Consider the following 14,898-nt stretch of genomic DNA (forward strand, 5'->3'; position numbering starts at 1 on the left):
CTGGTGGAGTTAGGTCTCCGAAGGGCAGCAAACCTCAGTGACTGGAGCGCCGCCTGTGAGACCTTTGGAGGGCTGGGGATGCTTTTGGGGAAGATTTGGAATATTCTGTTTCCGTCCTGTTACCCCCACCCGACTCCCTAGCCCAGAGCTTAGCAAAGGTATATGCCAAAGTTGTTGTTCTCACCAATTCCTTCCCTCACTTTGGTCCTGGCAAACCATAGATCCTGCCCTGTCGCATGCCACATATATGACTCTGAAAAGGGAGGTTGACGAGGCTTCGGGTTCTAGGAAGAGGCTTCCGGTTTTCCTGCCCCCCATGCCAGGGCCTCCAGGCCGACCTGAGAAGTTCATTTACTTAGTGATGACGCTTTATCACATTCCTCCCCTCCAGCCCTCAGCTTCCTTCTGGCCTTGTATGCAATTCTGAAGAGTTTTTCAAGTCAGTTTCCTGAGTATAAAAGGAGGGACTAGCCTTGAAGGTCCCTCAAACCTGGTCCTTTAAAAGTCCTTCCACATTCTCTCCTCTTTCTAGAAGCTCTTGGGTAGACCTGTGAACACAGCCGAAGGACCAGGGAGGCTGGCATTCCTGCTGTAGGCTGTAAGCGTGCTGCTGGAAGCTGAGGGTACCCCACGCCAAAGGGAGCCTTGGGCATCCCAACCTTGGGAGAACGTCTTCCTCCTGTGCAGTAAAAAGAGAGAACTTCTGACATTGGGTCCTTTTAGGCTGACATTACTCTACGTCAGTGGTTTTTAGGCTTTAGCATGTGTCGGGATCACTTGAGCAAAGGCTCATTCTAATGCGCGCCTGGACCGCAGCCCTAGCGTCTCTGCTTTGGTGGGTCAGGGCAGGGCTCAAGCATTTGCATCTGCAAGTTCCCAGATGCTGCTGCTGCTGCCAGTCCCAGGACTGCACTTTGAGAACCACTGCCCTAAGTGACTCTACCTGACAACTTTCTTTTTCTCTACCCTTGCCCATGTCCAGATGTTGCTACTGTGCCCCCCAAAATGAGGTCATGGCAAGAAGATCTAGTGTCGTCTGGACCCTGGCTTGTCCAAATTTGGGTCAAATTAGTAGCTAGAATTTAAAAATTAGCTCACAAAGGCAGTCTTAGGAAAGGGAGCCTTGACTCAACGTGGTCCAGCTAAGGCTGGCAGGGGGTTGACCTGAATCTCCTATTTATGCAGTTTTTGTTTGCTTGCTTGTTTGTTTTACCACATAAGGAAATAAAACTTTCCTGCCTTGAGGAGACTCATATCCTCAAGGGCAGGAGCGCAAGCCCGTAAACAACATTTTCTCGCACTGAGTTATAGATGAGGTGAACAAAGTATTATGAGACCCGTATAAAGTGTTACGAAAGCAGCAGCTTACCACATCAGAGTGGGAGGATTTGCCATCTTAATGGTAAATGTTTGCATAGTCCTTCACACCCCTACAAAATGTCCTGAGTGGAATTATTCCATTTTTGGTTCACTTGGATTTTGATTAATAATTTTCCCGCTGCCCTTTGAGTTACTGAAGGACAGAGGCAGATTGAGGGATCGTGAGCTACCAGGCTGCTTCACAGGGAGGCCTCTGTCCTCCAGGGTCGAGCCAGATGAATGGAGCCATGGGGCAGGGACTACCAGCCAGCTCTGTTTTCCCACTTCTCTGGGTGGTGGCAGCTCTTGGACACAATTACATCCTGATTCCATCCTTGGCAGGAGAGAAAGTATGTGGGTGTCCCAGGTGAGCTGATAAGGAAATCTAAACAAGGGTGGACTCTGAGGACATTCCATGTTCCTCCATGACGATGGTGAAAGAATAAGGGCAGTATTGTCAGGAGATGGATGAGAACCGTGAACTCATAAAGTCCACGGGATAGCAACATAAAGAACCAGGGACTCGCTGTTTTGTAACTTTGTCCCCTGGTTTCAAAGGTCAGAAATATATCACTGAGGAAACAGCACGGTGGGGTCAACTCATGGGGTCAATGTGCACGGGCTGTCAGGCCTTTGCTTGCCACCCAGATTCGGTCCAGGTGTGGCTACCGTGAGCAGGTAGTACAGGGTTACAGGACCATCGCAGCAGCTGGAAGGTGCCACAGGCAAGGGGAAGGGATAGGATCTTCCGCAGACTCTCCTGAAGGAGGAGGAAGGTCTAGTCCTTCCGAGACTGGAAACCAGCCAGGGCCTCCCACTGGGCTGCCGCCAGGAGCCTCTCATCGCACAGAGGGGTCAGAGTCCCCAGGTATGACGTAGAAATGTGTGAAACGGAACATGTGCCCGTCAGGAAAATTTGGTTCAAGGATCAGACATAAGACCAGAAAGCTCACGAAGTATACCGCGTAAGAAGACCCATTCAGGGTTCTCAAAGTCAGCGTTGAAAACCTCTGCTATCTGCGGAGTTTCATCGTAAGCTCTATCAGGACACGGCAGGAGGTACACCTGAAATGTTCTCGGAGGAGCAAAAGTTTTTCTTATTTAGTCAAAACACAGAAGCTCCCGTAATGTGTTCGTTCCCTGTGGCTGCTCTAAGAAAAGTATCACAAACCAGTTTGTCTAAAGCCACAGAAATGTATTCTCTCACGTTGCTGGGGCTGGAAGTCCAAAATCCAGGTGTCAGCAGGGCCACGCTGTCTCCGAGGGCTCTAGGGGAGAATCTGCCCCATGCCTTTCTCTTAGCTTCGGGTGTTGCCAGCATGCCTCGGCTCGTGGACACATCACTCCGGTCTCTGCGTTCATCATCACGTGGCCATCATCTTCCCTCTGTGTATGGCTGTCCCCTCATCAGGACACTGGTCATATGGGATTCAGAACCCACCCTACTCCAGGGTGACCTCATCTTCCCTCTTCTCATCTGCACCTTCTCATCTGCATAAGGTCACCTTCTAGGATTATGGAAAGCACAGTAGTTTTGGGAGAACACTATTTAACCCAGTACACATGGTATTAGAAAATATTCTCTCTGATAGATGTGTTATTTGTCCATAACTTTAGTTAGGAAATATTCTTACCGTGCAAAGATGGTTCCATTATGGCCTGCATCCTCAGCTTAGGTGCTACATTTAGTAACTAGTGTCTTCCCTGCAGCAAGACAGATGGACTTTCAAGTCATAGCTCTAATCAGTTCTGAACAGCAATCTATTAATAACAGAATTGGTCTGTAAACACCGCCCCCCATGTATAATAGTAGGTGAATCAGAAATGTTCACAGTGATGTCATAAGACATGGGTAATTTACCTCAAATTAGTTCTAAAAATAATGGTCAGACTCTGTTGATACTGTATTACTAATCTGTGGATAAAGTTTCCAGGCAGTCTTTAACTATGAATAGTGTTTATTTTTTTTAATAGCTGTCTCTTCTGTGCGTGTTCATTCTAAAATTATAAGACTGGAAAAAATAAGTCACCTAACACTTCCGTGGAAAGTTGTTAGGTAATATCTGACAGAATTTAAAATACACATAATATTTTACCAGCGTTCTACTTCTAGAAATTTCTTATGGGTATTCTCAGGATAAGAATGAGGCATGTACAACCTAAATATCAACGGAGGAAAAAATTTGCATTCTGTACCTAGTGTTGGAGCCTAACTTCACACTTAACCGTGATCAGAAAGCTGTTTCTCTAGTCGCGATTTAACATCTAAGAAAACTTTGTGTCTAAAATTTTGGATCTCTAACTTAATTGCCTCCAAACAAACTCCCCCAAAGACCAGAAGATTGGTTTTTAGTTGTTTGTTTTTTTTTTTCAATTTAGTGACACTTGTGTGCCTTTGGCATTGTTTTCTCCTATGAAACACACGACATTATCAGGGCCAACGCTAATATGCTTGTTTCTCTTGCCTGCTTGGAGCGCGTCACTTGCGGTGGTGGGAAAGTGATGTCCAGGAGGCTGAGAGACGCTTCCCCTCACGTTCTCTCCTGTTTCCTTTTAGAGCAGCTCTGAGGAAAGGTCTGTCTTTACCCTGAGAATATGTTTGTTTATTCACTCTCAGCATTCATAGCATCTAGAGTCAGCCTCATTCTAAGTTCAGAATACAGGGTGTTCTTCTAGAAAACAAGAATGTCCAGGTGTAGATACAGGAAGTCCCTGGAGAGCAAGGATTGCCTTCCTTAACCCTGAGTAACTGATCTGCCTACACCTGAGGCAGAACTCAGGCCTGTCCCTGGATCTTTCTGTTTTGCGTAGCACCTTACTACGTACTAACTCTGTCGCACCCTCTGGCCTGGCTGTCCTTTCCCTGCAATAGAGGCATAAACAACTTTTGAGCATGTACCGAGGGGGTTGGGTCCTGGGGCCCCTGGAGGTGATTTCTTTCTGAAGGAGAACGGGAATGGCGATCAATGATTCACATCTGTGGTTATGGAAACAAGATGCTAGAAGTTGTAGGTGATTTATAAAACCATCAGAAGCAGTCATGACGGGCCTCTTAAGCCTGTGATTTTAGACAGTCATGTGTAGAAACCTTTTTAAAAGGTAGGAGGATATCTGTAACCTACAACAATAGGTTGAGTACTACAAATGCCCTCGACTGTTATGGGTTTAATTATGTCACCCCCGAATTCATATACTGAAGTCCTAACCCCCGGCACCTGAGAATGTGACTTTATGTAGAAATAGCGTCATCACAGATGGAATCAGTTCAGATGAGGAGGCGGCCCTAATCCAGTGTGACTGGTGTCCTTGTAAGAGGGGAGATTTGGACCCAGACGCACCGAAGGGGAGAAGACCAGGTGAACGTGAAGGCAGAGACCGGGTGATGCTCATACAAGCCAAAGAACATCAGAGGTGGCCAGCAACCCACCGGGGGCTGGGGGATAGGCAGCGAACAGATCCTCCCTCACAGCCTTAGGAGGAGCAGCTCTGCCCACGCCTGATCTCAGCCTTCCAGCCTCCAGAACTGCGAGACGATGCACCTCCATCGTGTTAAGCCTCTCTGTCCATGGTACAGTGTTGTGGCAGCCCCAGGAAACGAAGGCCCTGACCAGGGGGCCCCTGGCCGAGAGAAGGAGGTTTCAGGAAAGATGAAGGCCTGGCCGTCGGACACACACGGGACCAGGCCTGGCTGCTGGGCAGCTCGGGATGCCACGAGGCAGCTCACTGCACCCACAGGGAAGACTAGGCAAGAAGGGCGACGCCGAAACAACAGGGGCCGATGCCGGCAGCACGGTGGTGAGGGACCCCGTGGCTGAGGAGCCAGTGCCAGGCTGCAGCCGGACAGTTTCATACCCCACGTCTGTCTCCTCTGGGGCTGGACAGAGAGCCCCACGCCCCGGCATCTGGGCTCACGCCTCGGTCTGTGTGGATACAAGGTCGCCAGTGCCCCAGGCTGAGCCCCTGCCACGGCATCGTGCCAGGGCCACGTCATAAAACCTACACTGTCCCATGAGCACTGGCTTCCCCGTATTTCTAAAGCAGCTCCATGTTCCTCGGGTTTAGCTGAAATTCTTCGTTCTCAAAGGCCTGAGAACTCATTTGCTTTTAGCAGTGGTGCCGGCAGGACAGCCAGGAGCTTGATTAAATGGCTTTAGGAAAACCATACATCAGTATGTTCTGTGTTTATGTAGCTATCTGTCAATGTATCGAAGGAAAAATAGGTTCTCTCTTAGTGGGGAAGGAGGTAGTTGTGGAAAAGAGGCTATTTCTATAAAAACAAGTGAAAGGTGGGCAGGGCCTGTGCCCATCGGTGTGCAGGCTGCGCCCATCCTGGGGGCCCCAGAAGGAGGGCCTGGGCTGGAAGGCACCACCAAGCCGCTCTCCACTTGCAAGCCTTGCCTCCCAGGCAGGATCCGGCTGGAAAGATCACAATTTTCTAAAGCACACAAAACTGCCATGCGGAGGAGCAGGGACCCTGAGGTGGAACATGTGGCCAGACATTCCAGGAAGGAAAAAAATCATCTATCAGGCAAGAAACAGCCTCAGGAAGAGCCACTCTGGAAACTAGGGCCTTGGGTGACAGGTGCAGAGCCTGTTCTGTAACTAGCCTGACTCCTGTGGGAAAAACCCATTGAAGGAAAGAAAAGCCCTTTCACTTCTTGATCAAAGCTGATCAATTTTGGAAAAAAAATCAAAGCAGGGGTGCAACACCAGGCCCCCCCTGCCTCTCCCGCCACCAAGTCTCAGCTCAGCTGCAGTTATGCCTGGTGCATGTCCTGCTGGGCTCTTTTTGAAATGGCACATGCTTTATTTTCTCAAAAAAGAAAAAAAGGTGGGGGGGATCATATGATATGTGAGGCTCTGAAACACTTTCCAGAAGTCAGAACAACTCGCTGTGTCTGGGGTGATTGTAAAGAGGCTAAAGGGATCTAAGCGGGGAGAGAGGAGTAGGGAGACTGATGGGTACGTGGCGGGGGGAGGCGCTAACTGCCCTAATGCTGCCGGGAGCCATGAAGGAGCCTGGAGGGAGGGAGAAGTAGGAGCCCTGGCTGGACTGCTGCGGTGGAAGATGACGGAAGTCAGGTCCGCAGGGGAGGCCTGGCCTTGCAGGTAGCAGAGCCAGTGAGGTTTGAGGCCAGTCCTGAGAGCCTTCACCCGGGACGCTCAGGTCAGTGGGGTGGGCAGGGGGCGGGAAGGTGAGGCAAGGCGTCTTGTTTGTCACCGTCGTCCTGGTGAACGGAGGACAGAGCTCAGAAAGAGGGAATGAAGAGCCGAGGCCGGAATCACATCATAGGAGCCGATCACCCAGACGTGAGTGATGCTCAGCGCCTGCCTGCGCCCCAGCCCCTCCCGTGTGGCTCCCTAGCTCTGCTCTGGGGCAGCGATTGGCTCCCAAACTGTATCCCCGGCACAGACAACTGGCCCTACCCTCTGAGGTTTTGATTCCATGGGTCTGGGCTGGACCTGAGAGTTTGCATTTCCATGGAGTTCCCAGGAGCTGCTTCTGCTGGTGCAGGGACCACACGTGGAGAACCGCTGCGCTGGAGAATTTTTGAACGTTCCTTTCACCCCTGCAGCCACTCACACAGTCACGCACTATACTGCTGCCGATTTGAAAGCAGCTTGACTGAAAGTCAGCGCTTGCCACTGTGGCTTGTATTTGAGAAGCCTGACTTTTCTCTGTCCACAACTTCCTCATCCCATGACCTAATTTCCCCAGGTGACATCATAAGGACCTTCTGATTTTGGTCAATGAGAGCAACCCTGGAGGGGACGGTCTCTTTCTTCAAGGGCCACCTCTCACCCCTGCCAGGGCTCCCCATGGCAAATTCTTGTCCCTATTTTAAAGTCAGTCCATTCCAAACATCCATCCACACTACCCAGATGTCTTCACGGGATGCAGTAAATAACAAACTTCATCTTATTAATGTAGCTTCGATCTTACTAACCAACCTGCAAAGAAGGTGTTAGCATTTCTAGATGAAGAGATGGAAGGCCAGTGGTTGAGTGTTTTGACCAGAGCCTCATGGCTGGGAAGATTGTCTCCAAGCTGATTCCAAAGTCCCATGTCCTTCCATCTACTAACTGCAGGGGTAATATTGTGAGAGGAGTTCTCACCTTAACTCAGAAGCTACTTCTGCTGAGAGTGAGGCTAAGTATATTCTAGCAGGAGCATTGTGTCCCCTCGGGTCTCCTGTGACCGACTTTGTGAGGCATACGCACAGCCTAAAAGAGCCATCATCGAGGAAACTCGTTTTACTCCCGGTTTATGAAACCGTTTTCAGACCCCCTTAGTCCTGGGGTAGCCACCCTGTAGGGCAGCATCCCCACTTTAGAGATGGGTTATGAAGAGTCAGAAACCTGCAGAAGGCAGCTGAGCAAGTACAGATGCTGCCAAATCCCATCAAAAAGGCAGGTGCCGCGTATGGACGCCTAAGCCCTCAGATAGAAAGTGTAGCTCAGGAAAACAAGTGATAAAAGGACATGTTGCTGACAAATAAAACTTGCTAGGAGATGTGAGTCTTATGATCTATGTAAATAGAGATGAAACCTCCATCTACAGAGCTTGAGGCAAACCCACATGAATTAGTCACCTATGGCTGCTGTAACACATCACCACAAACAGTGGCTTAAAACAACACAGAATTATCGTCTTAAAGCTCTGGAGGTCAGAAGCCTGACATGGGCTTCACTGGGGCAAAAGCAAGGTGTTGGCAGGGCTGGTTCCTTCTGGAGGCTCAAGGGACAGAATCCATTTCCTTGTCCTTTCAGCTTCTAGAGGTCACCACATACCTTGGATCGTGGTGGCCTTCTAGCGATTGCTGTCACCCCAACTTCTGCTTCTGTCTTCATATCTCCTCCTTTGACTCTTTCAAAGACACTTTTGATGGTGCTGAGGCCACCCAGATAATCCAGGATAAATGCCCCATCTCAGGGTCTTTGAATGAATCACACCTACAAAGTCCTTTTGCCGTGGAGGGTAACATACCCACAAGCCCTGGGGGTTGGGACATGGACATCTTCGGGGGACCACTGTTCTGCCACCCACACCATGCGACTGAAGAAATGTCATCCCCAACGCACGATGCAGTACTTAAATCTCTCCCTCAATTTCCCTCCCGGCGATGATAGGGAATATTTTTCTCTCTGCATGCAGGCACGAGCTTCTCTGTTAGATCCGGCAAAGATGCCTCTTCCTTCCCTTCCCAAGTCTAAATCCTAGAAAAGCACTCTTTACGCCCATCATGTTGCTGAGGGAGTTATCAGTTTCTAGGTAATAAAACATTAAAGTTAGGGTTTCTATCCCTAAATGGTTCAAAATATGGAATGTGCTCCGTTAAGTAGTAGGAAATAGTCACCTTAATGGAGAGATTCCATCAACTACTGGAAAGCAATAGTGTGTCTTTCTTGGTTTTTCCTGCTGTCCTCAGAAGTCAGTAATCATAGAGGTTTATAATGTACACTTATTTTACTAAATTCTTTAACCAAAAGAGAGACAAAAGCACTGCTAGGCTTAGAATAACAGTAAGAGCCAGCATTGATTCCATGGTTACTATATGCCGGGACTGGCTAAGCTGTTTTACTCTGACCCAGTAGTTAAAACCAAGTGACCCATGAAAGATGCTAGAAACATCGGACCACTCAAATATGCCGATCAGATTTACTATCAGGATATCAACAATAGACCCAACTCTACCAAAGTAAACAGAATCTTGTGACAGTTGAAATTTGAGTTCAGACTTAGGGCTCGACGTAACCCCCCCTTCCACACTTAGCTTCCTCAGACAGCAATCCTGAGAGGACACGGGTGTATTAAGAAATGCTGACTGCAGTAAGTAGCTCTGAATTCTATAAAAGAAGAGCTTAGCAACCTCTGCCCCACGGCAATAAAAGTGGTTCTTTGGAACACACAGCTTTCAGAAAAGAAAAAACTTCCCGAGTGATGAGTGGGTACTAAATCTCAGATTTTCACTTGGGGTTCAGGAATTTCATTTTCCATCATGTAGTTCTGGGTGCAACAGTTGCTGTAATAAGGTTTAAGATCTCTTTGCTGTAACCCTATTCATGTCTGAACTAAACAAAACCTTTGCCATTATTATTTAGCAAATAATTGGTGCTAAGTAATATTTAGCCAAAAAATCACAGGTGCTACCCTGGCCAGGTGAAGTCTTTCCCTGCAAACCAAAATTCTGAGAGACATGTGGAAGAGATGATTGCAGCAAAGCTCCAGGCTATCTCTGTTGAGTCTGGATTTTCATACCCTCCTCCTGCTTTTCTCTAGAAGGCCCATTGCAAGAACCAACCTGAGCTGTTGTGTGGATGACACTCATTGCTTTGTCTGGTCTTTGGGAGACAGTGGTAAGGCTACATTATCTGAAGTCGAAGTAGGCGGAGCGTCGTATGGTCCTGCTAGATCCTCAAGAAGACAGAGCAAAGAAACAGGCTTCGAATACTGCCAACAGGCTGGTCCTGTAGAACTTTGCAAAAGCGCCTTCCTGGCAGGTCCTTTTATTTCACAGCAGAGTGGCCGTCTCCCCACTCTGGTGATGAAACACGGCAACATGTAGTCTGGTGATGAAACGTGGCTTGTTTGTCCATGATGGTCCCAGCAGGAAACCGATGGCATTCTCAAAATAGGGGTGTTTATTCACAGAAAGACATTTAGACGGGTGGGGGGCAGGGCACCATAAGTGATGGTGCAGGTACCCGGAGTATCGGCCTTACTGTTACCACCTGTAGGAAGTGGAAAAAACCGGGATGGAAACCTGGAAGGAGAGTCGTGTGGAGAGAGAGAGGGCCGACCTCGGAGGCACAGTGGCTGACACTTGAGGGTTCAGCCATCTGAGGTGGCCTGGGCAAAGCCTCAGGGAGAGGAACACCCTGACCCTCTGACCTCCTGCGACGGCTCCCCATTGGCCAAACTCTATGGGGATTGGGAAGACATGGGGACACCGATGAAGCCCACCAGGTCAGCCTCACCAACAGAAGGAGGCTAGCGGGGCAAATGGAACTGCTAAGTGGCAGAGCCAGGATCTGAACACGGTACTTGATGACTGATGTGGCTGGATCTTTGGAATATGTATTCATTCAACAAACATTTAATTTCCACTCTGAAAAGCACCGTGTGAGGGGCTGAGTATTCTGATGTGGTAGCATCTCCCACTGAAGGACCCATTGAGCCCTGGTCTGGGGCTTCCCACGTGGAACTCTTACAGTCATCCTAGAAGGTGGGTGGCGTTATCTTCATCTGATAGGCAGGCTGTCCACAGGGGAGGTGGGCTTGCCCAGGGTCACGGGGGGTCAGGACTGAGATCCCATTACCCATCTGACCCCATGCCCGCATTCTTCACATGTTGCCCCTGAGAGCAGCCCCTTCCCACAAGGAAGTCTAACTGGGGAGAAAACCAGTCTGTTAGTGGTGAAGACTCTCCTTCCAGAATTTTAATATTTCCCACCTTAGGACAAGGACTAAAATAGCATCACTGCTCTTAAATGATGAGGCAAGAATTGGAGACTGTCTGGTGTGGGGTGTGAGGCCGTGCTGAGCTGGGGAAGTGCAGATACCCACAGCCCAGCATGAGCGGCTTCAGGAAGGAAGACCCCGGCCCACGAGATGAAGGGGGCCCTGGAGGACCACGCGGTCCAGCCCCAGAAGGGAGTTCCTCAGGCAGAGCTGCAGTTTGTTTCTTGTGGGATGGGGCCCTGGACTTGCACATGATGAAAACACAAGGTGGCAGCTCCGAGAGGAAAGGCCCAGAACGGGGAAGGTGCAAGAGCTGGCGCTGGGGGCCGTGGTGGAGACGCCAGCGAGCCGTCCAGCTTCTGTGTCCGGTTCCCTCCCCCGCCCCGCCCCCGCCCCGGGACACAGGGCACAGGCGGGTCTCTCTGGTGCTCGGGGACAGGGCAGGGATAAAACTTACGTAGATCGGTCAGGCAACTCGACCTCACAGTCTGCGTGTGATTCTCCGAGTGTGGTCCCTGGACCAGCAGCACCGACATCCCCTTGGAACTTGTTAGAAATGCAAGCTCGAGGGACCACGCCAGGCCTACAGGGACAGCAGCTCTGGGCGTGGGGGCCAGAAGCCTGCTCCCCCCCAGCCCTGGGGGTGCCTCTGAGGCAGCCTCCGGTCTGAGAACCATTGCTGTGGTGTCACGGATCCAGAGCCCCGCGGGGGACTCGAAGGTCGTCAGTGCGGCCGGAGGAGGGGCCGCGGGGAGCGGTGGGCGCTGGGACAGCCTGTGACAGACCCTGATTGGCGCGGGCCAGGCTGTCGGTATCGGCAGTGGCGCAGGTGAGACTACAGGCCGCTCCGGCCGGAACTCAGCGGAGACAGAAAAGCAGGGCTGGAACAGAGGGGATCAAGGGGACAGCTAGGACTTCGAAGGCGGTCAGCGGCACCCAGTTTTTACCAACTCACTTGGATTCTCACCCATTTTCTTCCTGTTCTAATTCACTTTTCTGACGCAAAGACACCGGGGACGTGGGGAGGTCAGAGGAGGCTTCGCTAAGGGAAGGGGCACGTTAAAAGGAGGCTTCCCGGCAGAGGGGTCGCTGTCTCGTTGAGGACTTTAGGTGGGTGCGCGTGGCGTTTCCCGGGAGCCTTGTGTGCCGGGGCCGGGCGGGAGGAAGGGCGGCCCGGGGAACAGGACGGGCATGGGACCTCACTGTGTAGCAGGCACTCTTAAGCGTTTTCTGTTCAACCCCCATCCAAACCCTCTGACCTTGTGAGATGGTGAAGTTTGGATTCTATCCCGTGGGCATCGGGCAGCCTTTTTAAATCTTTTAAGGAGGAAGTGGTTCCGGCAGATTTTCGGAGCCTCTGGCTCTCCATCCTGACCACACACGCGAGTTGCCCGAGCAGGTGATTGAAAGAAAATGCAGCCACCAGCCCAGCCCGACTCGGAGAAGCGGCCCAGGCCTGGGACTGGGATGTTGGACGGGGCCGGAGGGTCTGGACAGCACACCCGACGGCCTGACCAACACGGAGGGTCTGAGCTTAACTCAGCCGAAAGCATTTTAAGTACTTGACTCTAACGGCGGCATTTTGTTTTCTTTCAGGAACGTTCTCACGGCCGGTGAGTATCCTTTCTACTTCTCCACGTAGCTTCATGATGTAAACTTTACAACCTGTTTTGCCCGTAAATGTTCACAGCTGTGCTTCATTTGCTTAACAAATGCACCTCATGCATCTCACACCAATGAGGGGACCCTCCTGAGTTCCCGTGTGACATTTCTTCTCTTTAGGAAATGCTCTGTACAGGCATACCTCGTTTTATTGTGCTTCCCAGAGACTGTGTTTCTGTATAGATTGAAGGTTTGTGCTAACCCTGTGTTGTCAGATGATGGTTAGCATTTTTCAGCAGCAAAGCGTTCGTAACTTAAGGTATGTACCTTATTTTTTTAGGCATAAGGCTATTGCACACTTAACAGACCACAGTATAGGTAAACGTAACTTTCATATGCACTGGGAAACCCAAAACTTTGTATGACTTGTTTTATTGCAATTATTACTTTATTGCGATGGTCTGGAACCAAACCCACAATATCTCTGAGGTCTGCCTGTCTAGCTTTTCTCAGACTAACAGTAAAACTATAAAACAAGAAAATCTTCATTTCATTGTTGTCTCTATGTAGAGTGTAAGGGAATGAAACTTTTTAATTCTTGATTCCACCTCCGGAGTGCCTCTGATAAGTTACCAAACACGCATCCGCTACTTTCCATGCCGTTAGCCCTCACTGGCGAATATGGACCAGTGAGGAGCTTGTTTCAAACGCAGACTGTTTCTCTTTGTCAGAGCTGCTTTGGTTATCCCGTGAGCATCTTCTTCATCGTGATCAATGAGTTCTGTGAAAGATTTTCCTACTATGGAATGAGAGGTAACTCTTCAACACTCTCCCCACCCCCCCCGTCAGTGAAGACCTTGAGTTACTGTAGCCACTGCTAACTTTGTTGCCCTCTCGTCCTCCACCACCCTCGGCGAAAAGCGATCCTGATTCTGTACTTTCAAAGTTTCCTCCACTGGAACGACAATCTGAGCACCGCCATCTATCACACGTTTGTGGCTCTGTGCTACCTGACGCCCATTCTCGGAGCTCTCATTGCCGACTCCTGGCTGGGGAAGTTCAAGTGAGTCGTGGCAGGTTTCTTGTTAACGAGCAAGCCAACGAGTAATGATAAGCTTTGGGGTTTCGGAGGGTGGGCTAGGGGAACGAAGAATCAGGGAACGTAAAACTCTTAGGAGAGAGTCCCAGGCCCTGTTTCTACTCATCCTCATATTGTCAGAATTCAGCACAGTGCCTGGCATTCGGCGGGGTGAATGCAAGTAGCATCGGTAGGATTTTTTTTCCTCCTCTAAACACTTATAACGTCTTTGTCGCATCTTGAAATAGTAGGAGGGATAGCGTCTGTTGTTAATGACGCGTGAGAAATTAAGGGCTGGGAGAACAAAAAAGCTCCCTCAAAACGACCCAGCTGCTGAAAGGCTCAAACTGCTGGACCACAAGCACGGGGTGCTCAGCCAGTCCTGCAGGAAGAGCTCCAAGAGTGCGCTTGATGCGGGGGCAGGGGGCGGGTCATTGGGACATTTCCTTGGACTTAACACAGAAGGAAGTAAAGGCTCTTCCAGGTCAAATGCATGACACGGGCAGAGGCAGGAATACTCACTATCTCAAAATTACTCAATATAATTCAAAAATAACCAATGGACCACTCCTGCCCGAATGTTGTTACCAGGTGCAAGATAAATATCTCTGACTATTTAAAGATACAGGTCATCACTTCAGTAGCTAGGCAACAATAGACACTGAGTCTTTCAAATAGTTGAAAGAAAGAACAGATCTTCTGCCTCCCCAGGTTCTCGCAGCCAAAACTTCGCTCAGTGCTTACATGCTGAGGAACAAATTCTTCAGCAGGCTCTGCCTTGCAAAGGTTTATCAGGTAATTGTCCCAGTTTGAGAAACAAGGAGAATCGTGACTGGGCTTTTGAAAGTTGGAAGCAGAGGCCTTTTCGCACTGGCGTAGGAAGTGTATGGCTCTTGTACAATTAACTTGGATTCTCTTGACCTCTTTTAACACAGGACAATTGTGTCGCTGTCCATTGTCTACACCATTGGACAAGTAGTCGTTGCAGTGAGCTCAATTAATGACCTCGTGGACTTCAACCACGATGGAAACCCTGACAATATTTCTGTGCACGTGTGAGTTGATGTTAACTGCGGCCCTACCCCATCCTCTCACTAGTTGCTTGTTTGGTGCTGTAATTTAAAAAAAATTTTTTTTTTATTGAAGCATAGTTGATTTACAATGTGTTAGTTTCCTATGTGCAGCAAAGTGACTCAGTTATACATTTATATATTCTTTTTCATATTCTTTTCCATTATGGTTTATTACAAGATATTGAATATAGTTCTCTGTGCTGTACAGTAGGACCTTGTTGTTTATCTTTTTTTTTCTTTTTTTGCGGTACACGGGCCTCTCACTGCTGTGGCCTCTCCGGTTGCGGAGCACAGGCTCCGGACACGCAGCCCCAACGGCCATG

The 14,898-nt window shown here is 49.6% G+C and overlaps 1 protein-coding gene across 3 annotated transcripts in view; it reads left to right on the plus strand.

Annotated features, from left to right (window-relative positions):
• Window positions 1–14,898, plus strand: part of SLC15A1 (solute carrier family 15 member 1) — a 49,507-nt gene that overhangs the window by 2,298 nt on the left and 32,311 nt on the right. For 2 of the 3 annotated variants that reach the window (XM_027115946.1, XM_027115944.1), the window contains exons 2-5: window positions 12,419–12,435; window positions 13,156–13,237; window positions 13,346–13,487; window positions 14,438–14,557. In XM_027115946.1, the coding sequence (XP_026971747.1) occupies window positions 12,419–12,435; window positions 13,156–13,237; window positions 13,346–13,487; window positions 14,438–14,557 (361 nt within the window). Of the gene's footprint in view, window positions 1–12,418; window positions 12,436–13,155; window positions 13,238–13,345; window positions 13,488–14,437; window positions 14,558–14,898 lie in introns of those variants that run through there. The other variant, XM_027115945.1, reaches the window with a different exon arrangement.

This window comes from Aethalodelphis obliquidens, unplaced genomic scaffold (assembly GCF_003676395.1).
Source record: "Aethalodelphis obliquidens isolate GAN/ISIS:26980383/991018 unplaced genomic scaffold, ASM367639v1 scaffold15, whole genome shotgun sequence".
In the NCBI taxonomy this organism is placed as follows: Eukaryota; Metazoa; Chordata; class Mammalia; order Artiodactyla; family Delphinidae; genus Aethalodelphis; species Aethalodelphis obliquidens.